General features: G+C 32.5%; 1 protein-coding gene across 1 annotated transcript in view; it reads right to left on the reverse strand.

Moving 5' to 3' along the window:
* LOC140450357 (uncharacterized) overlaps positions 1 to 24,753 on the reverse strand; it is a 96,128-nt gene extending 71,375 nt beyond the window's left edge. Inside the window, exon 1 of the mRNA XM_072543948.1 lies at positions 24,597 to 24,753. Coding sequence (XP_072400049.1) covers positions 24,597 to 24,614 — 18 coding nt within the window. The 5' untranslated portion in view covers positions 24,615 to 24,753. The remainder of the gene's footprint in view (positions 1 to 24,596) is intronic.
* Positions 24,754 to 24,910: the final 157 nt, after the last annotated feature.

Below are 24,910 nucleotides of genomic sequence, written 5' to 3' on the forward strand. Positions count from 1 at the left end.
ACACCTCTTTTGATCTGCACCCTTCTAGTGAGTTCGTTGCCAATTTTTGCTCTTGCTGTTTGACCCCAGTATAGGTTTGCCACAATTCGAATGTCCTTGTCGTCAAAACCTGTCTTTCGCAGAATATCCATCAATTGTTCATGATTATATTTATCATATATTCTTCTATGAATGATCTTAGTGAACGCTTTAGTGACATGATTGATCAAACTTATAAGCCCGTAGTCATCACAGATCTGGGCATTTGGTTTCTTCGGGATTGTAATAAATGTTGACTGTAGCCAGTTCTCCGGGATTTTACCGCTATTATATATGTTGTTAAAAAGTACAACTAGATTATCAAGAAACTTTTTGTCTGATTTACATAGGATCTTTAATATTTCGCAGGGTATATTGTCCGGACCTGTTGACTTATTGTTTTTTAGAGCTGCAATGGCATCTTCTATCTCCGATTTAACGATTGAAGGACCTGTTTCTCCTTCTCCATATAGGTGATCATCTATAGCTCCGAGGACTGCAAACCTAAGGAGGAACGAGAGGCATTCTACGAACAATTGCAAACCATCCTGAATGAAATACCTCATGAAGAAGCCTCAATTCGTATAGGTGACTTAAATGCACGAATTGGAAATAGTTCCAGGAGTAAAACAAAGATTTAATGAAAACTATGTCAATGCAAATGGAGAACTCATGGCTAATCTTTGTGCTTTTAACGAACTATGAACCAATAATATATTTTTCGACCATAAGCTCCAGTATAAATATACATTTAAAAACTCCAGGGGGCACATATATATGATTGATTTTATAGTTACTAATAGAAAAATCCACCTAAAGCAGATTCTAGATATCCAAACTTTAAACTCAACAGACGCAGGGAGTGAACACAAACTAGTAATAGCAAAAATAAGAATGAAAATAACACCAAAACATTTTCTACATAAAATCGAGGAAAATTTCAATATAGAATCACTGTGGAATGACTTTAAAAGAGAAATGTACCAAAGAAGGCTAGCACAGAAAAAACAGCTAAAAAAAGGAGACGACATCAAAGATATAAACGCGAGCTGGGAGAAAATTAAAAACAACATTGAAGAAGCAGCAACACAAGCTCTATGAAAACGCAAAGTCATACTGAATAAAAGAAACAACAACAATACACCATAGTTCAGAAAAGAAATAAAAGAGAAATGTAAAGAGAAACGAGAAGACTACACGAAGTACAAAACATCAAATACTCCAAAATCCCGAGACACCTATAGAAGAATACGAAATGAAACAAAGCAGTTGGTAAGAAGAACAAAAAATAAATACTGGGAATAGTTTACAAAAAGGATGGAAAGCGACTTCTACGGTACACAAAAACAAATAGGGAGATTCATAAGAAACAAACGAAAAGAAATGGTACAATTGAAGGAATACAATAACATACCAGCAAACGAATGGGAAAGACACCTGACGGAACTGTTTAAAGGAAAGGAAAATAATAATCAACACAATAACGTACCTGATTTAAAACACGAAATAGAAATCAGTTTTTAGGAAGTGTCTATAAACATATAGCCATAAATTCACTCAAAAATAGAAATTCACCAGGACCAGACGGAATAAAAAACGAGCTTCTAAAACACAAAGGAAAAAGTATAACTCTAGAGATGACAAAACTTACACAAAAACTAATATTGCATTGCAAGATACCAAACTTGGCATGGAGAAACAGCATAATGATATTAATGTTCAAAAAAGGAGATAAATAAGACCCCAACAATTGTAGAGGTATAAATCTACTGAACACCGTAATTAAGCTTACCAAAAAAGTCCTACAAACAACAAGGATTTGGATCCGGAATATCCTACGTAGAAGCCGTATTTGTACTAAGACAAATCACAGAAAACACCATCGAGTACAATAAACCAGCATATCTATATTTTATAGACCTGATAAAGGCTTTCGATTGCATCCAAGTCGAAGACGTCTTACACCTACTGTATAAAAGAAACATACCAATCCATATTATACAAACCATCGAAAACATCTACTCCCATAATTGAATCAAAGATAAATGGAAAACTAACACAGTGTATACCAGTACAAAGCGAAGTCAGACAGGGTGACTCTTTCAGCCCACTTCTCTTCTAATAATAGACGAAATAATACAAGCAGTACATAAAGGTCATGGTTACAGAATGGGGACAAAGAAATCCAAATATTATGTTATGCAGACAACGCCGCATTAATCGCCGAGACAGAAGACAAGCACTAAAGATTAACACATATCTTCAATACAACAGCCAAGAAATACAATATGATAATATCAGCAGAAAAAAACCAAATGTATGACAACATCTAAATACCCACTACGATATAAAATCGAAATTGATGGAAAATAATAAAGCAGGAAGTAAGGTTTAGATATCTGGGAATAGATTTAACTGGTTACGGAGATGTTAAAGAAGAAGTACGACGAACATTCACCTAAGACAAGACACAAAAACAAGAATCTATAAAGCAGCTATTAGACCTATATTAACATACACAGCGGAGACAAGACCTCACACAATAAAAACAACAGAGGTGAAAATACTTCGACGAATATCAGGGAAAAGTCTGTTGGATAGGGAGAGAAGTGAAAATATAAGAAGTGCATGCAATAAAGAAGATATAAATGAATTGGTGACAAAACGGAAACAGGAGTGGAACGAACACATTAGTGTTCGTTCCAGAATAGCATAGGATAGGATAGTACGAATAGCACGAGATGTCACTAAATGGACGAAGTATTGGCAGACCAAGAAAAAGATGGTGCGATCATTTAAACAATTTAGCCGGCTAATATTGAAAAAGAAACAGGCTTTAAAGCCTACATACAAGAAGGAAGAAAAAGAAGAAGTCAGTTATTATTGTAACAGTCATAGATATCTAAATGTATTATTTTAACTTTGGGAAAGACAATATAAATGTAGTAATGACTCCGAAATAATAGCGTTTAGATATGGGGAACATAACATAAAAAATAATCAGGATTTCTTCAGTTATTCAAAAAGCAAAAAATATACAGGGTGATCTATTTAAAATAAGAAAATTCATTAGATTTTCAGAAAAACTAAAGATCTAATAACAATGTAAATACCACCATAATATCGGCCGCATCACAAGACCCATACCTTCCAAAATCTATAAAAATGTTGCAAGCCGTTTCCGAGATAATTAGAGCGATCCCTACTTAAAACTCACCCTGTAGATTAAGAGCGCAGAGAAAAACAAAAAAATTATTTTAAAAGTATAAAAGGACTTCATTTTTGTTTTTTAAAAAGGTTTAAAGGTAAACAGATGATAGGTACAATTATTTTAATTCGCGACATTTTTACACTCCAAAATCACTAGTATTTCGCTCTTGTTGTTTTCCCTCGTTCCGAGTTGCGACATTATTTTTTACTTTAGTTTTAGTTACTAATGTCTCTATCAAAACCAAACGTAAAATGTAATTTGTATTACGTTTAATTATGGTTTAAACCCATATTAAGATAATTCTTGTGGTATACTTGTATATCCGAAATAACTTAAAGAATTTTTTAAAGGTTAATAAACTAGTTAAATGACATTAAATGCTTTTGGTCTTAGATTCACAGACCTTACAATAAATATATTTATTTTTATTTGTTAATATCATTAGATACTTCTGGCTGAGAAAGAGCTGCATTTAAAAATAAAATACATATTGCGGTTTCTTTGCATAGTTACATAGTTCTAAAACAAAAACATTATACATTAATTAATAAGAAGGAGGGTAATAAAGAGCTTTCATAATTTTTATAGATTTACATATTTCATGCTATAATCTTTCACAATGACTTTTTCCAGTCTATTTGTACGAAAAAACGTTTAAATTAGTATATTAAGAGGAAAATTTTGTAAATAATCTTAAAATGTTTTCTGTTACATTTTATGTTATTTTTTTGTTACATTTCCACTTTTGACAGTGACTTTAAGAATCCATAAAATAGTTTTGCATTTCTATGATCTTTATTTAATTTTTGTAAAATATTTTCCGTTTATTCTATTTTGCTGAGTTGTAGTAAATTCTAAATCTACATATCAAAGTCATATGTTTCAACTTGCAACCAAGAATCCAAACAGCTAATTACTTCGGCGAATAAGAAAAACTCCGGTACCAAAACCGTGACACTTTCGTTTACATTGTAAAGAATATACACATTGTTCCTACTGTTAATATAATTATATCCTCTAGTGAAAGGATATTATTCATCTTCCGATTGTCTAGATGCAGTTACTCTTCTTTTCTTTTCTGTATAAACAAAAGGTCGTTAACGTTAGTGGTCTCCAAAAAAGTAAAAGTTAATAATTTTTTTTTGGTTGATTAATGTGGTTTAATAAATACTTTAATAAAATATTTTACTTAATTAAAGATTATGTGGGAATGGCGGATGATTATGAAAAGTTAAGCAACATAGCTTACAAATTATAGAGTATTACAATCAGGTGCAAAGTAAACGCAACATGTTATTATTTGTTAAAAATTGAGATCAATTTTTAATTTTATTTTTAGTCAAAGTTTACTAATTTTTTGAACAAACTTTAACCCTTTATAGGACACTGGTCTATATTTCAACCAGTCAGAAATTAAAATGCGTAATTAACAGTTAGTGGTTTAAATATTAACCAACACAAGTGTTAGTGCTTTAACACAAAACACTCTTTACAGAGGCATAGTGGTTGAAAAATAAACCAAATGTTTGTTATTTGTACATTACAGAAGAACGGGTTGTAATTTTGACGAGTATTTGTTTAGCTGCTGTACCGTTTATTTTGATATTGATATTGATTGATGTTGATATTTTGTTATTTTTTTGTGAATTGTTATTGATTTTATATATAGTCATAGACATAGAATACAAGGAAGACTGACTGTTGCAACACAGGCCTGTTTTTCCAGTGCGACAGAGAAAATTGACGCATAGCAGTTGTCGCATCTCTTTCTAATGGACCGAGTTTATCGACCACGTGACCTTCCTATTGGTTATTAAGGTACGTGGTCGTTAAACCCAGCCTATTAGAAAGAGACGCATAAACTGCTTTGCGTCAGTTTTTTTCTGTCGAACTGGGGGAACGAGCGTCTATTGCAACAATCAGTCTATTTGTATTATATGTCTATGTTACTAGTTATACACTCTGGGCCAAAATTAACCGGCCACCTTAAAAATGGGTAATTTTTGATGTCTTATATCTCCTAAACCTGTTGTCCGATTTAAGTAATTTTTTTAATATATTATAGCCTTATTCCTTGACAATATCGTTATTATAATATCGTTGCTTAATAGGTAAATTTTCATTGTATACCGGGTGTACGAATTAAACTGTGTTTTTTTCTTAAAGTTTGCATCACCCTGTGAAATATTCTAGCCTTTATAAAATATTAAAATTAAAACCTAACTATAGCCTCATGTTTTCTCAATATTTTGTTTTTTGATTCATTCGTTTATATTCGATAATACAAAAGTTAGGTAGTTTAACAACTAGCCATGTTTTTCATCAATACAGACGATTTAACTCACCTGCAAAATAACCTTTATTATTGTTTTGCTTACATTACCTGCGACAGTTTGTTTTCTAGATTTGTCTCATCGAAGGATTTTTGACATGTGTACGACATTGTTGCAAATCTGATTCCGTGTTAATAACAATTCTTGAACAATTTGTAATTAAAATTAAATTTGTAATAAAATTAACAATTAAAATTGTAATTTTATATCATTGTGAGCGAATATAGTTTAAGTTTAAATTTTAGTCCTTATTTATTGTTTGTGATTTTAAAAATGCCACTCGTTCCAACTGATGCTGCTAGGGCAGTGGCTTTAGTTGATGATGGTTACAGTCAACGTCATATCGCTGGTATACTCGATGTATCCAGAACTACGGTACAAGATGCCATCAGACGATTTCGGAAGACAGGATCATACAACCGCAGGCCACTTTTGCACCGCTCCTGAAGCTCGTAGGTCTCTTCTTGAGGTGAGAAACGTTAGTGTGAGTAGACAAACGATTAGAAAAAGACTGTCAGAAATAAACTTGAGGGCTTTTCGTCCAGGTCGCACACCACAACTGCTCCCACAACACCGTAGGGCTAGACTTCATTTGCGCGAGAATATGCTAACTAGACTATGGCGGAATGGAAGAATATACTGTTCTAAGATGAGAGCAGAATAGCCCTAAAAGGTTCAGATGGATGCCAACGTGTCTATAGGCGTCAAACTGAAAGGTTTGCTGCATGCGCTATAACCGAAACAGTGGCTTACCAAAGAGGGTCAATAATGATTTGGGGAGGTATTTCTTACGAAGCGCGTACTAATCTTGTTGTGTTCGGTAGAGGCAGTGTGAATGCCCAAGTATACGTGCACAAAGTTCTCCAAGACCATGTCATGCCTTTTGCACCAATTATTGGTGATAACTTCAGAGTAATGCATGACAATGCTCGTTGCCATGCAGCAAGTTCTACCCGTGAGTACCTTAATGAGGTCGAGATTCAAGTTCTACCATGACCAGCATACAGTCCTGATCTTAACCCAATTGAGCATATCTGGGACAACCTCAAAAGACGGGTAAGAGCAAGAGTACCAGCCCCTGCATCCTTTGAAGAACTGAAGACAGCTGCGGTAGAGGAGTGGCACAATATCCCCCAATCTGATATTCAGGATATCATGAATGGATTACCAAACCGGCTTCAAGAAGTCCTAAGGGCTAGAGGCAGCAACGCCCATTACTGATACCCAATTTTTTTTCAATTTGACTTTGATTTCCAAAATATTGTCAATTTAAATTTTCTTCGAAGATTTTATTCATTGGATTTTTACTGTAACAAATGCCTTTTTTCAAAAAGATTATTTTTTCTCTCCCGCGGAGATAAAAATTGATAAAAAACATGTCTAGTTGTTAAAGCATCTAACTTTTGTATTATCCAACATAAGCGAATCAATCAAAAAACAAAATGTTGAGAAAGCATGAGGCTATAGTTCAGATTTAATTTTACGATGTAGTTGGTATAACCTCAAAAATCACAAGGTCGTCCATATTCAGACATTTTTAAACAATTATGTGTATGTTTTTTTTTAAATTATTTAAAATTTAGTACAAAGATGGAATAGAAATAGGGTTAGATGAACTGTATGACTTTATTGATAATGTGCCAATAGAAGAAGCACTCAACTCTGATGTAGGTGGTGATAGCGACGAAAAAAAAATGTTTGATCTAGAATATAATACAGTGCCCACAACTAGTACTTATAAGAAAAACCGAAATATATCTTTTGACGACTATATTATGATCCAGACGTTGTTCCTAAAAATAAAAATATTCGCTGTTCATTGAGGCGACACAGTTTCACATCTGGTGATGATGATGATCTGCCTTTGTTAAGTATTTTGCCAAAAAAAGCAGCTTTGATTGAAACAAAATACACATGGAGCAAAAGTGTTAAATCTGAGAACAAGTACACATCAGCTATTTTTGATGAAGCGTTCGGACCAAATATTAAAGTAAATATTAACTTTGCATTAGAAATATTCCTGATGTTATTTGATGAAGAACTCTGTAATAACATTGTTGCAGACTCCAACAAATATGCGGATCAGAAACACGCACATTTAGATATATCAGTAGATAAATTCAAAGAGTTTTTAGGAGTCTTAATTACAATGGGTTTGAATCCAAAACCTAGTTTAAGCCTTTATTAATTCACGGATATTAATTTTCATTATGCTAGAATTGCTGATATTATGTCTTTGAAAAGATTCTAAAAATACTTCGTTTCTTACATTTGAAAGATAATGAACATATACCAAAATGGGAACACTGATTTCGACCAATTATATAAGGTACGACCAAAGGTATCCAGTCCTCAAAAGAATTTTATGAATAGTTTTAATTCAAGTAGAAATATGGTAGTTGACGATAGCATGGTGGTTCAAATGTGATAGTATATATATATATATATATATATATATATATATATATATATATATATATATATATATATATATATAATGTCGGTTTACAACGTTCCATCTCATTCTATCGTTCCATAGATCGTCCTCCAGTTCTCTTTCTCTGATTTCTTAATCAACTCCTTTTCTCCAACTCCTTCTAGGCCTTCCTGGTCTTCGCCTACCTCTTGGTTGCCATTCAAGAATTTGTCTTGGTATTCTATTCTCCGGCATTCTCCTTACGTGTCCGTACCATCTGAGTTGTGTCGTTTTGATGTCATCGACAATATTATGTGTAACTCCCATGATTTCTCGGACTCTCTCGTTTGTTATTCTGTCACGTCTGGAGATTCCAGAGTCTGGAGAGAAAGTCCATTTCTGTTTCTCTAAGCATTTTCTCTGTTCTGTCTTTTAGGGGCCACACTTCGCATCCATATGTTGTAATACTTTTTATTATGGTGTTGTATATTCTTCTTTTATTTTCTTTAGAGATGTTTTTATCCCACAGTACGCTGTTCAGTAAGGCTATGCCTTTCCTTCCCTGTGTATTTCGTTCCTTAATGGCTGCATCTAATTTTTCGTCCTGAGTGATCTTTACTCCTAGGTATTTGTAGTCATGTACTCAGTTTTTTCCATATTCACTTCCAAACCCCACTCTGTAAACTCTTCTAATAGTTTTCGCATCATGTAACTAAGGTCTTCAGAGTCCTGTGCGATGATGACCTGGTCATCCGCAAAGCACAGAGTGTACAAAGTTAAGTTAAGTAAAATGTGATAGTAGCCTGAAGCAATACATGCCGCAGAAACCAATAAAGTGTGGTATCAAAATATGAGCTATGATTTATGCAGATACAGACTATTTGTTAAATTTTATGTGAACTTTAGGTGAACGCACTGTGTTGGAACTAACTACCGCATTGCAAGGAAACATTTTACTGTATATTTTGATAACTTTCTTACAAGTTTGTTATTAATGACTATATTTTTCTTTCGTAACATTTTTGTATGTGGCACAATAAGCTCCTATTGAAAGTATTTTTCTAGTAGTTAACCACGCCAAGATAAGTCCTTGCAAGCAGATGAATATGATCGTGTTTGTAGTTGAGATATACTCAATAGTAAATGGATGGACAGAAGAAAAAAAGTTTTGCACCATTCACAAGACTTCAGACACGAGCACAGTGATGCGTAAACATAAAGGGGGTGTCAAGATGGTAATATAATGTCCAAGAGCAATTATTGCGGACTACAACAAACATGTGGGTAGGGTTGATCTCTTTGACCAACTCCATTCCTGTTATAACTTAAGCTTGAAAGTCAGGAATGTAATAGCTGAAGTTATTTTATTACTTTTTCGATACTAGTATTGTAAATAGTTATATTTTGTACAAAACCACAGTTTTCTTTCATAACTACAGTCAAAAACCTAAAAGTCATCTAGTCTTCAGAAGTATCCTCCCTAATGAATTGGTCGGAAATTATCATGGAAGACAGTCTAGAATTCCACTAGATTGTCTAACGTAAGCGATTGAATGCCAACCAATACTACATCCCGGAGGTATGCACGATGTAGTATTGAGAAAAACCAAAACGATCCAATTTTTTTGTTAAAATCGATAGTTTTTGGTTGAATGTTTTGCAGCTGCAATTAAAGTTTTTTGAATAATTCTTGTTTTTTTTATATCTTATAGTTTCAGAAGTGGTTGATAATTTAACATTTAACGATAAGCTATTTTACTGACTGTAAATGAACACTGGTTGAAATATCGACCATTTTTAAAAATATTGAACTCTAGTGTTAAAAAAACATGTAAATGTCACTCGTAATACATTGAACAATAATAAACAAATTAGCATTATTGTTTGAGATAATTTTGAAAAAAATCATTTTGCCCTATAAAGAGTTAAACACAATAACCAATTTTAACTTGCATACATAGCTTTTAATTAAATGTTGGTATTTTAGTCATCAAACAGTGTTAATTAGCTGTTCAGGTTAAAAGGCTTAACAATATGTTTGTGGACGTTTGCGGATGAAGGCACAGACGTGCCAAGGAAAGCAAATAAAGAAAAAATGAAAGCTCTCAAAAGATACTAGAAACTTAATGCAAAAAAGAAGGGAAATAAAAGATAAGCACACAATGAACATTAGAAAGCTAAAAAATTTAAACAAAACCATTTCAAAAGCTGTTAGGAAAGACATAAGTTAAACAATAAACAAGGACATGCTGATGAACGACCAGAGATTCTGAAAATCATCATATGAAGAGTACTATAGGACATTCTATAGTCGATATGATCACGTTCCAGAGGTATATATCCTAGCAAACAAAATCAAGGATCAGAGAAACTTCCAGAAATATCCGAAGAGGAAATTGAATCAGCGTTATATCAAGAATAACAAAACACCTGGAGAAGATGGCATTGTGGGTAAAATGATAAAACTAGAAGGCGAATGCGTCGTAAAGGCCTAAAAAACTCTTTTTAACGCGTGTTTCTTTAAAAGAATTACACCAGGAAAATAGTGTCGTTATGATAATATATTCCATAACAAAGGAGACGTAACAAAAGTTAAAAACTACAACACTATTAGCTTGTTATTTCATTTATATGCTCCTTATCACAGTAATTACTAACAGACTGGGATCTAAGTTAGATTTTCGTCAAACACTAGAGCAAGCCGGATTTAGGAGTGGCTTTAGAACAAATGATCACCTACAACTAATAAAGTCTTTAATAGAGAAAATTTTATTGGAAATATATATATATATATATATATATATATATATATATATATATATATATATATATATATATTTAGGGATTCTACAGTATTCACTGCCTTCCCTCGCTCAACCGTTTCCATCTCTCTCTGTTGTTCCATTCTCCATCGTTTAGGCCTCTCTTACTCATGGCGTCGTCTACTTCGTTCCTCCAGGATTTTCGGGGTCGTCCTCTTTTCCTCCTTCCTATGGGGCTCCATTCGGTTATTCTCTTTATCCATCTGCTGTCGCTAGTTCTTCTTACATGTCCATACCACTTTAATCTTTTTTGTTCTATATATGTTAGTATGTCTGTTTCTATTGATGTTCTTTGCTTTATTTCATTACTTCTCCTATCCATTCTTGTTACTCTGCAGCATCTTCGCAGGCATTCCATCTCTGTTGCTACTATCTTACTGCTGTTTTTCTTGTTTATGATCCAATTTTCAGCCCCATATGTCATAATACTTCGCACTAATGTTTTATAAATCTGCGTTTTTGTCTTCATATTTAGGTGTCTATCCCACCATACTGAGTTAAGTTGTCGGATTGCTGTTCTTGTTTGTCCTAATCTTTGTGTAATTTCTTCCTCTTTTGTTGCCTTTTTCGTGATTATAAACCCCAGGTATTTGAATTTATCCTTTCCTTTGATTGTTACGTTGTCATTAATCTGTAGATCTTCTATGTCTTCTTCACTTGTAGATAGGTACTCTGTTTTCGCGAGGTTAATATCTAGGCCAGCCTTGGTATATTCATCTTGTAGTTTCTTCATCATGTAGCTGAGGTCGTCTTGGTCTTGTGCAATCACTACCTGATCGTCTGCAAAGCTTAACGTATATAGGTATTCGTTCCGTACCGGTACTCCCATGCCTTCGCATTTTCTTTTCCATGTAGTCAAGGCTTTTTCTAAGTATATTTTGAATTGGAAAAATATCGGAGTCAATAATAATGGGGAGTTTCTGAACAACTTGACGTTTGTAGATCTCTATTTTATAGATCAGGTAGATCATGCTTTCCAACTTCTACAAGTATATTAAAATATTTATATTAGTAATTTTTTATGTATTATTTCTCAACAAGTAATGGGCTACATAGCTAAGTGCTAAAGCCACAAACAAAAACTTCTACAAGACCTTCAGAGCTCTTGCACACGAGTTGGCGTTAATCTGTCAGCGCACTCGTCTCAAAAAGTTGTATTAGTACACGCGGCAGATTGTGAGTCCGCATATTGAAATAGCAAATAGCAACACCTATTTATTAATTATTTTGCATGTTATAAACAGCTATTACAAATATTTGTGCAATGTTGTAAATACATATATTTTGCACATTTAACACATGAATATTTCAGCGTCCCCTTTGTTGGCCAATATTACCAGCTAAAGGCGGTAGTGGATCTTTAGATTCAACCAATTTTCTAATTCTTAATTTCATTGATGATGGCAAACAAGAAAGAGTAGCACGAACATGAAGGTGATTATCAACTAATTGCCTAACTTAACTTAAAAAAATCTTCTCCTGGTTACATTATCGGGATTGTTGCAATGAAAAATGATATTTGCATTAATATCTGAAATATTTAGCATATAATGGAAAACTAACATTGGCCATGGCACTGGTATTTCTTGCAGTGTTATAGGCAAAACACAACTTGTTCATGATATCAACACTCCCTTTAGTATTAATCCATTATGATTTTGGGTTTACCTGTTACTTCATCTATTTTGTTATCATAATGAAGACTGAATAACAGTAGGACGTTTTTGTTTTGCTTGAGTTTGTAGGATACAAGAGTGGCATTTTGTCGAAAGCCAAGTAAACTACTATTAACTAACCGTGACTTTGGGGGTTGACAAACTCAGATGGTAATTCGGTTTTGTTTTTACGAATTATACCAACTAACGTCAGCTTTTTCGCGTACGACTCTTCCTTCCTTATCCATATATGGGTTCACATACCCGCAAGACTACCGCAGCAGGGGAGAGTTGCTCACAGCATATTTATTGGGTTTATTTGAAATATATTGCCTAAATTAACAACGCCCTCGACACGCTTCTAGTTTCTCATCCACTGTTACCAAATGAAAAGGACTGTAAGCAGTTTTGCAATTGGTAACGAAGGCATCAAATATTTTCCGTATGGGTGCTGTCCCAGCTTCTTGCGTTCTTCGCGAGTTTCAGAATTGTTGAATCTTAAGCGACGTAAAAGAAATTGACACCTGTTTAGAGACATCACAAATCGAAATAACTTCACCCCTGTTCCTTGAGTATGGTATAAGTCCCGTAAATTTAAGCGACTTGATTTTAACACGCCGGCTAAGTACAACAATCCAAAGAGTGCTTGAAGCTCGCACATGTCCGTAGGTGATGTATCTCTTTCACAAGAATATTTGGCTGCAGTTGAAGCAATATGTTGATTTGTATATTCGACAATAATTTAATAACAAATATTTATAAAAGCATTTTTTTTATCTTTTAAGTTGTTGAGTTATTTTGGAAAAAAGGAGATTTTTGAGAAATTCCGAAAATAGTGTCTTTACTTTGCACATACATGCATAGGATATATTTTGATCCTTGAGCTATAATAGATTAAATATCTTTCACTTTTTTTGTTTTATTACGAAACAGCTTCTTTAGACCACTATAAAATACCCATAATTAAAAACTGAGAGAAATATTTCCTAGAGCAATATTTTATAAGGGGTGAAAAATGAGAAAAAGGGGTACCAAGGAAAACCTGTACACTACAAAAACAAAAATAGAAAAAATTTAGTAAGTCACGAAGAAATATTGAGCAGATGGAAAGAATACTTTGAAGAACTTTTAAATGAAATTCCCACAACAGAATATGAAGAGGAAGAAGGAGTGAAGGAAAATGTCGATCAATAACGAATAGAGGAAAGACCGCCTAACGAAAAAGAAATAAAAGAAATAATAGAGAAACTAAAGAATAATAAGAGCCCAGAGCCCAGGAAGAGATGAATTAACAGCTGAAATGTTTAAATATGGAGGACCAGTACTAATTAAGCATTTGGAAAAGTTGCTAAAAGACATATGGGAACAAGAAAAATTACCGGAGGAATGGACCGAAGCGACACTGTGCCCTTTTCACAAAAAAGGCGACAAAAGTTTATGCCACAATTACAGGGGAATAGCCCTACTAAATGTTGCATATAAAATACTTGCAGTATATATAAAAGATAAGTTATCTCAAAATATAGATAATGACATAGGGAAATATCAGTGTGGATTCAGAAGAGGGCGCAGCACAGTGGATCAAATTTTCCTACTGCGCGAAATACAAGCAGAAAGCTACGAATATGGGAAACCTACAATGGCCCTATTCATCGACTTTAAACAAGCGTTCGATAGGATAAAGCGCAAAGAAATGTACAAAGCACTACGTGAAATGGGAATTAGTGAAAAACTGATAAGAATGGTAAAAGTGACACTCCGAAAAACAGAGAATAGGGTTAAAATAAATGGCGAAGAAACAGATAAGTTTGAGGTCAGTGAGGGGGTGCAACAAGGAGACCCCCTGTCATCGCTGTTGTTCAGTATCGTCCTCGAAGTTACCATCAGAGAAGCTGGAATCAACAGGTCAGGACTTATATATCAAAGAAAACATCAATGCTTAGCATTCGCTGACGACATTGTACTGATAGCCAGAAGTAAGCAAGAATTAAAAGAAATAATAAAAAGATTAGAAATCAAAGCGAGAAAGAAAGGAATGTACATAAATGAAGAAAAGACCAAATATATGGAATGGACAGAAAGAGATTACCTACAAGAACAATATCTGACAGTAATAACAGATGAAAAAACATATAAATTCGAAAAAGTAGAAATATTCCAGTATTTAGGAGCGACATTTACGAGAAGACCAAATATGAAGGAAGAAATCCAAGCGAGAATTATGGCCGGTAACCGTTGTATTTTTGCACTAAACGATTTATTAAGAAGCAAAAACATATCTAGAAGGGCTAAGAATATATAAGACAGTAATAAGACCTATTGTATTATATGCCAGTGAAACATGGACAATGAACAAATCCGAGCAAGTCTTGCTGCAAGTCTGGGAAAGAAAAGTCCTCAGGAAAATATTTGGAGGTAAATTATGGAATGGTATATGGATAAAAAGACCAAATATGGAATTAGAGGAGATGTATGGAGAGCCGAATATCGTAGGGATCATAAAGTCACAAAGACTGAGATGGTTGGGACACATCCAAAGGATGGAAAACACGAGACTGCCAAAAAGAATGCTAATGGGAGGAATAGGAGGGAAAAAGAAGAAAGGCAGACCGAAAACTAGGTTGAAGAAGGATGTTGAAAAAGACATAGAAAAACTTAAAATACCAAACTGGAAAAATAAAGCAACAAACAGAAAAGAATGGAAAATAATAGTAACCCAAGCCATGGGCCTTCTAGGCCTGGAGAGCTAAATTATATATATATATATATATATATATATATATATATATATATATATATATATATATATATATATATATATATAATATATATAATATATATAATATTTTATAATCTCGGATAAAGTATTACGTTTATGCAAATATCATCATAGCAATTAGAACTTCGAACTTTGTGTGTTGTGTTTGTAATGAAAGTAAAATAGAAATACAAAACTCTTAACATAAGTGGTTTGATTAAAACTTTGTTTCAGTAGAACAATTTGGACATGCGCCTCTCCTCTATTAGATAATATGTCCTATTCATTCAAAAATTTAAGAAAACACTTTTAACTATAATCATAGCTCTAGTTATAGTAAAAACTAATTCATCCTAATATGATTATCTCAACTTCCTAATGGTATAAAAATATTTTGGTGTTTGGACTGACACCTACTTATTAATCACTAATAAAAAACTAACATTTATCTAGATAAACCCATTAAAAACAAGAAAGAAGACCTCCTGTACACCATTACCCAATCTTTCCTCAATTTTTCATTCATCTTCACCGCTAAAGAAGTGCATGCCGCATGCCGCAAGGTGAAGGTAACCATTAACACTGACTTCTATTAGAAAGGTGAGATAGTTATTTGAAAAGATAGTATTACGTTATTTTGGAACGAAGTAATATTTATGTGGTATTGTTTTTCATCTACATATTAAAAAATAACTTAAAACATTTGCGATGGTATACTACATTTTAGGTTATAATAAACTTAACATTACTTAATTTCGAAATAGGTACTTAACACTAAATAATTATAGTTTTTTATATAAAAGATATAAAAGTGGAAATAAAAATGTCAAAATAAGTTAAATTGTGCTCTTAATATATCAGTTTAAAGTATTTAGGCAAGAAATTCGAAGTATATGCTAAGAGACAAAACATTGTATTAAAAAAAACTAAACAAGATGTTACAATAAAAAATATTGTGACCGATATGAGATGCTCAGGAGTTTTGAAATATCGTCTCAGAATTCCTTTGAAATCAAAATATTAAAAATAAAGTTGGTGTAGTTGCAAAGAGAGGTGTTTATCTACATGATTCCTCATATAGCAGAGGGAAGAAATGCAGTTTGCCATCAAGGCATACCAGTCGGTGTTACTTTTGTTACTTTCAGGCTGCGCTAATAGAATTTTTATAAAAAAAAAGAAGAAGATAATTATTGCTGTAAAATGGTACTTTAAACTAATGTATTTATACAAAACAAAAAAATATCTCAAAAATAAAAAATTTCAAACTTTCAAAGGCTATAATTACAGTACCTCAGATACTATTGTATCAGATGTATTCTGAGTTTTTGCAAAATATATTAATGCTTCATATATTGCTTAAGCTTTAGCATTAGATGTGAAAATTAGGATTTTTAGTTGAAAAAGTTTTTCTGTGTGGGATGTAGAAAGCACATCCAGTACCAACAGTAGACTGTAAGGGATCAATATAAATAAATATCCAAATAGACTTCCTAAAAATAGACACCAAAATATTGGATCTGATAGCACACTTTACATGGTATTTTGGTTGTATCACAGTAATAAGTTGCAAGCTCAAATAAAAATGTTCTACGTTCAGAAAATCTTTAGAAAAACTGCCTGGGGGTTATGAGTGCGATGACTGGGTGGATTGAGTAGCTCAGAAGCTGCGTTCATGCCCATAGCCGGTCCCAAGTCAGGATAAAAGAGGAGGTTTGATGGGCCAGGTTAGCATCCTACCCATTGTAAAAGACAACAAGGCTCAAAGAACCGATATAAAGCCTCGGAACCAGACAGAACCTAAGATGACAAACAAAGACACGCAAAGAAAAGAAAAACGAGAAGGAATAATAAGCCCACAATCAGATTAGCAACATGGAACAATTGGATTACTTTTTTAACAACAAAGACCAAGATAAAATAAAAGAAATGAAAAATAAAAACATAGACATTGGTGCAATCCAAGAAACCAAAAAGAAAGGTAAAGACCAAAGGGACTATATTTTCTAGCATACAGTGGAGTGAAACAAGAAGAACGAGCACGATCAGGCTTATCACACAAAGGCCATCGAGTACAATAAACCAGCATATCTATGTTTTATAGACCTGACAAAGGCTTTCGATCGCATCCAAGTCAAAGACGTCTTACACCTACTGTATAAAAGAAACATACCAATCAATATTATACAAACCATCGAAAACATCTACTTCCATAATCGAATACAGACAAAGATAAATGAAAAACTAACACAGTGTATACCAGTACAAAGCGGAGTCAGACAGGGTGACTAGTTCAGCCCACTTCTCTTGAATATAGTAATCGACGAAATAATACAAGCAGTACGTAAAGGTCAAGACGAGCTGCAAAGATTAACACACATCTTCAATACAACAGCCAAGAAATACAATATGATAATATCAGCAGAAAAAACCAAATATATGACAACATCTAAATACCCACTACGATATAAAATCGAAATTGATGGGATAAAAATAAAGCAAGAAGTAAGGTTTAGATATCTGGGAACTAGTTAGGAGATGTTGAAGAAGATGTACGACAACCAAGCTTGAAAGCAACTAAAGCGGCGGGATCTCTTAATGACATAATCTGGAAGAACAAACACCTAAGACAAAACACAAAAACCAAAATCTATAAAACAGCAATTAGAAATATATTAACATACATGGCAGAGACAAGCCCTGACACATCTAAAACGAGACGACTACTAGGAAAAACACGTAGCATCTCAGAAGTCTTATCTTTAAAGAAATTGAAATGTCCATGCTGCAGAGTACTTTTTTCAGTTTGTTGAAAGAATTTCTTGCCTGTCCTATTCTTCCCTTAATCTCTTCTGTGTACTCATTATTTTCGTTAATTATGGTACCGAGATATTTATATTTTTCAACTTTTTTAATTTGTTCTTCATGTGTTGTTATGTTTTCTTGGCGCTGTTGGGCTTTTGTAATTACTATAAATTGTGTTTTTTTTGTATTTAGGGATAGTCCGTTTTCTTTACTGACTTCTACCACTCTGTCAACCATTTGTTGTAAGTCCTCAAGACATTCCGCTAATAAAATAGTGTCGTCGGCAAACCGTATATTATTGATTGGTCGGCCATTTACTTTTATTCCCATAGTTAGTTCTTCTAGTGCTTCCTGGATCATTTCCTCTGAATACAAATTGAACAAAGTAGGAGACAGGACATAGCCCTGCCTGACGCCCCTCTCAATATATATTTGATTTGAAAAGACGTTGTTCTCTTTTACCACAGCGAACTGATTATAATAGATAGCGCTAATGATCCTGATGTCTCTAATATCTAAGTTTTTCTTTTCAAGTAATTCGATAAGACGGTTATGTCTGACCTTGTCAAAGGCATCCAAGAGACACATATATACTGGCTGATTAACATCCATGCACCTTTGCACAAGTACATTCACAGCGAACAGGGTTTCCCTCGTTCCCAGTGCATTTCTAAATCCAAATTGTTTGTCACTTATGTCCTGCTCAAGTTTGTTGTGTATTCTCCGGTGTATAATTTTTAAAAATATTTTGAGCGTATGACTCATTAAACTTATTATCCGGTGGTCTTGGCATTCTTTTCCATTTGGGTTTTTTGGTAGTGTTATGAATGTTGACATCAGCCAATCTCTGGGAATGATTCCTGTACTGTATATTGTATTGAATAAGAGGACCAATATTCCAATTTGCTGTTCTTCTATTAACCGTAATATGTCTACAGGTATTTCGTCAGGACATGTTGCCTTGTTGTTTTTTGTTCGCTTTATCGTCTCTAATACCTCATCTTCTGTTATGTCTGGGCCGTTGTTGAACTTTTCCTGCTCTAGTACTATCTCGGTCCGTAAGCTATTGTACTGAGGCGTAAAAAACAAGTATTGTTGTGTGTGCGTCAAATGTTATTATTTGAAACGTATGTTACAAAAATTATAACTGTACTTTGACTGTAATGGAAAGTGTTAGTTTAGTTATCGGATGAAGACTTGGAAGCAAAAAAGAGAAGAATTTTTAAAAAATCTACAAAAAAAAACATCAGGAAGAACGGCTCAAAATAACAGTTCTGCTTAGTATATAGAACGTCAACAACGGTTAAGGTCCAGCAATTTCGGTAAAATATGTAAGATACGAGAAAAAACATACACAAGTAAAACTGTGGAAGCAATATTGAATCCAACGTTTTGTGGGAATAGATTTACAGAATATGAAATTGGGAGCGGACCAAAAGCAAAAAAATGTTGGAAACAATTTTAAATATTAATATTGAACTATCAGGACTTTTCATACATGATGAATATCCCTTTCTTGCAGCTAGTCCTGATAGTTAAATAGGTGACTCAGGCATGGTCGAAATTAAATGTCCATATAAAGCAAGAGACCTTACGCCTAAAGAAGCAATCGAACAAAAAAAATTGCCAACTAATAGACGGTCAATTGCATTTAAAAAGAACTGATTCCTATTACTATCAAGAGCAAGGACAGTTATTTATATCGAATGGCGAATGCTGTTACATAGTTTGGTGTATGGACCCTAAAAGGTATTTTGTCGAAAAGATTGATAAAGATAGAACTGTCGGAAAATACGCCAACAAAATTGCTACAAAAAAAGTTTTTTATTATAATTTTTATTTGAAACATCTTTTAAAGAAACATTACACATAATTATATATTTATATAGTTTCATTTTATCGACTTTAATGATTGTGATACTAATAAAATTCTTATAATACACAATTATAGTCGGGTCGCTATTCCCAGTCCGAATTGTCTATTGAATTTAGTAATTATTTTTTTGCGATGTTAGTTACTTTTTGACAGAATCGAAGTGGCTGGAAATTACTATACAACCAAGCACACGTACTCATAGATAATATTAATAGTAAACAAACTAAATAGTATATAAAATAGAACTTTACGAATTACCGACAATCAATATTTATTTATTTGCACCATATAATAAATAGTTATGTTAAATTATAACAATTAAACAATATCTTTTAAATATATACTACCCAAAATTTTATGGGTTTATTATACACTTCCACTATTAATAATATTTCTTCTTTTTGTATTGAAAGAAGTCTGTAATAAAAGTTTATTTAAGCTGTTAGAGCTAGGAACTTTTTTGTTGTAGGTTTCCAGCTATGAATCTGTCAAAATATGCCCGAGTTGAGCGAATGGACCTGATAATCTTTTTGATAATTTTTCATTTTCGATAAAGTTTAATCTACGTTAAAATTCAGACAGCCTTTTTTTTCGTAAAAAAGTCACAAGAAAACAAAAGAAAATATAAGGCAATATAAACAAAGGAATTCAGCAATACTGTGACCTCAAAATATCTTACTATACATTATTTTGTTAAATTTGTTTTATTTAAAAATTTATAATCTTAAATATATTTTTGTCGAAAATATACATATGCATGTTTCTACTATAATTTACAATAAATTTACATTTTATGAAAGTTGTGTCTGTCTTCGAAATTTAATTATTTACAGGAGGATTGTTACCTATATGTACCTTTGTTACATTGTAAATTTATTAATAAATAATATTGCTGTGGTCTGTTATTTTAATTACCCATAACACCACTAAAGAGAAAACCGCCTACTTAAATTTATAGTTTTATTGTGTAGCCCCAAACTTGTCACTTCAGAGGGTGTCCTGGTTGTATAATCGGCTTGAGTAATAGATGAAAGCATTTTTGACCTGGACTTGAGAGAGATATCTGAATGACGCTTAGAATATTACTTCATGAACAGATTTTGTTTTCGTAAAAAAAGTAATTTTTGAAGTAGAGATAGCCCACTGAAATTCATTACTAGGATTTTCGAGGATGGGCCTTAACAGATTTTGTTTGAAAGCACTTAAATTATGCTTTAAAATGGGCCTTTGTAAAGCTCATTTGTGTGCGTAGAAGCCGAGTTACTATCGAAAAAGCTTCGAAAAATGCTTATTTTGCAACCATTTTGCACTATATTTACAATATTTTAAATTATAATTATTATATTAAAGTTTAGTAATTGCTATTTTCTTTGATTTTTTCAAGGAAAAACATTTTTTCTGAAAAATTTCTTTTTATCTCTTTTAGTTTATGAGCTAGATAAACAATTATGCCAAACAGCCTTATAAACAAATAAGTTGTTTATAACAATTGATTGACCACTCAAATCGAAATTCACCCTCGAAATTCATAATTAATAGCCAAAAATACATAAAAAACTTGGGTGGATTCAGAATTGAAAAAGCCACGGTGATCTAGTTTGGTCCCTGCACTAATGTATAGAGCTCGGGAAATATAAAAAATGCATATTAAGTGCATATTTTCCTATTTTGGATAAATTGCATAAGTGCATATGCATTTACTAAAAGTGCATATTTTCAGGTATACCATATAGACAAATATCTGAGAAATCAAGCAATGCAATTTAGCGAGGTAGGTAAAAATATTCCACAGAAATACCCCTTATTGGTATTAGCATAATATGACAATATGAACAGTAAAACGCGATAAACCGGTTGCCGTCATTAAATAAAATCATAAATCATAAATCAATATGGTTCTTTCCGAAAGCTTAACAAATAACAAATTACCAGAATTTGTATTAGCAAAAGAGAAAATGCAATTGACATTCTGTCCATAGTTAAAGTTAGTTAAGTTTGGTGTATTCTTAGGTTCAGTAAAGTTGTGATTAAGTGCTTATCAGAAGTGTTTGAAAATGCCAAAACAAAGTGCAAGTAAATGAATTCTGAAAAAGTGGATTATTAGATTATTATTTTAATTTTTAAATATTTTTCTAAAAATATAAGCTAGATATAATTTTACGTTAAAATGTAAGTTTTAGAATAGGACTGTCATTCATTATGAACAACTTATTTTTAATGCACTGATTTTAAAATTATTTTTAGCAAAAGTGTAAACATGGTTTAGACACTGACATTTTCGTCATAAATTTATACGTTATTTTTTACGATAAAAATGTGACCTAACGTAACCTAACCTAACCTCTGATATTTTTGAAGAAAAATTCTACGATCAAAACTCAAAAAAAAAGGTTTATATAGGAGATAGTTAAGGAAACAAGTTTTATAAAATTTTAACATGTAGTGTGCTTGATTAACATATTTTGCCCATTTAAAATTGACTAAGGAAATCGTTCTTTGTCTTAATATCTTGTATATAAAATTTTAACAAAGGTGAAAACCAGTTAAATTGGAATATTATATTATAATAATTTTAAAGTGGCGAAGTATTACAAGTTTATTGGTTAACTTTTTTATTTCCAATTTTCGGATTGTATGTTAAAAATGTTTCAAGTTGATCAACACTTGGGCACTGCAACGCATAAATCTCGTGCACAAAAGCCTCAAGATTCGGTTCAGCAGCTCATAACTGCAAATAAAACGAAAATTTCTTACCAACGAAATTTTAATTTAATAAGGATCTCTGCAGTTTAATTATTGGTTGCAATATTCCAATCGCAAAATTGGATAATCCATTGCTCCAACAATTTTTAAAAAAGTACTGCAACAATGATGTTGTAGAAGTTCCTTCTGCTACGACTCTACGAAAAAAATATTTATGTAGATTTCAGCATGCAATTTACTGTTGAAGCGATTAAAACTGCAATTGAGAATAATCCAATATGGATATCTGTTGACGAGACGACTGATGTTAAAGGACGGTATATTGCAAATTTGGTTATAGGAAGTTTAAACGGGAGTGAGTGTAGCACCGGATATTTAGTTTCCGTTGAGTTGCAAAAAACGAACAATTTAGCTATTTGCAGATTTGTGAATGAATGTCTGAGTAACTTTTTTTTAACTCAACCGATAACTGAAAAATTTTTTTTATTGTTAAGTGACGCTGCGCTATATATGATCAAAGCAAATTTGATACGTAACCTGTTTAGCATATGCTAATAGAGTAGCAGAAATTGTAAGGACAGAGATTTCAATGGTCAATACCCTTGTATCAAATATAAAAAAAATATTGTTAAAAGCCCCTCTGCGGGTACTGGCGTATAAAAATCGTTTACCTAATCTACCTTTACCACCTGAACCGGTGATAACTAGAAGGAAAACATGGTTAAATTCAGTTAATTTCATAACCGATAATTTTGAGGGAATTAGAGACTTCATTTATAGTTTCGATGTAGATAGCTCAGGTGCTATAAAAAAATGTGTGGACGTTTTAAAAAAAACCGTTATTAAAAAGTAATTTGGCACATATCCAAACCAATTTTGTGAATATTGCTGAATCAATTACTAGATTAGAAAAGCAAAACATTTCATTAGACCAAAGTATTGAAATTATCAATTCATTAAATGAAAAAATTAAACACATTGGGGAAACGAACAAAATGTATTAAAAATTCTGCGCAGTGTTAAAGAAAAATGAGGGATATTGAAATATAATTTAAATATATAATATTATTAAGATGGGGAATTGTGAAGATAATTTAATTTTACAGGTAGAACAGGTAAGTTTTTCAGCATATAAACAATTATCAGATAGACGGCACAGTTTTTCTATAGAGAATTTAGAGAAACATTGAATAATATATAGTTTTAACTGTAATAATAGCATAAAAAAGAATGATGATAATGATGAATGATGATGAATCAAAGAATAAATGAATATAAGGATTTAGATAATACAAATTTCAATAAATATTTTGTGTGACTATATAGCATAAAATAAATAACTTGCATACAAGTATTACTGCGTTTTCTATTTATATGCAATAAATGCATAAAAGCATAAAAAGCATATTTTAGTGCATATTTTAGCTGTTTTGTGTGCATATTCGCATGCATATTTTATGGTTTTTAAGTGCATATTTCCCGAGCTCTACAATGTATATTGGGATATTATTTGAGCATATTCAGCCTGTTTTAAAGTGCACATTTTAGACATTTTTTTGTGCATATTTTTCAGTCCCTAGTCATAATAAAGAAAAATAGTAAAAATATATTTTAATGGATCAATAGAACCTAATTATGATAAATATGAGGAAAATAATTTTTGTTTAAGTGTAAAATTTTTAATATAGTTGTCTGTGGTATAACAAATTCTTAAAGTTTCACTTAACATTTTGACTCACCTATTTCAGTTTCTACTTTTTAGTTCAAACGTGAAGATATCGCGATTACTTCATTGTGCGATTTTCTCAAAATTATTAAAAAAAAATTGGATTTTTAAATTTTGACATAATAAAGATTCTAAACAGTAAACTCACATATTATCCAAGTTTTTCGTAATTTAATTAATTGAATTTATAGATACCCTTAAAATATTTACTTATAAATAATATTTCACGTGTACTGAAAGAACAGTTCCCAAAATAACGCCAACTCCATCACTAACCTGCATGCCGCTGAGCATAATTCTTCTAGGTCCACCTTGAACTAAGAACTGTCACTAACTGAACGAACTACTAGACCAAACACGAGTTGTTTGTATTTATCTGTAAGTCAAGAGGTACTGTCTTAGTGGTACCAAGATGCGTATGCGGTGTAGTATTCTCGAGAACTGAACTCTTTTAGAAATGTATCAGAATTTCATCTGAATCCTTACACAAGTCCTTTCACCTGCCCTGCCCAAAGTCGAGATGCAAGCCATTTACATATACGAGTGGTAGCGATATATGGCAGACAGAACTAGTACCTTTATTACTCGGT

This window comes from Diabrotica undecimpunctata, chromosome 9 (assembly GCF_040954645.1).
Source record: "Diabrotica undecimpunctata isolate CICGRU chromosome 9, icDiaUnde3, whole genome shotgun sequence".
In the NCBI taxonomy this organism is placed as follows: domain Eukaryota; kingdom Metazoa; phylum Arthropoda; class Insecta; order Coleoptera; family Chrysomelidae; genus Diabrotica; species Diabrotica undecimpunctata.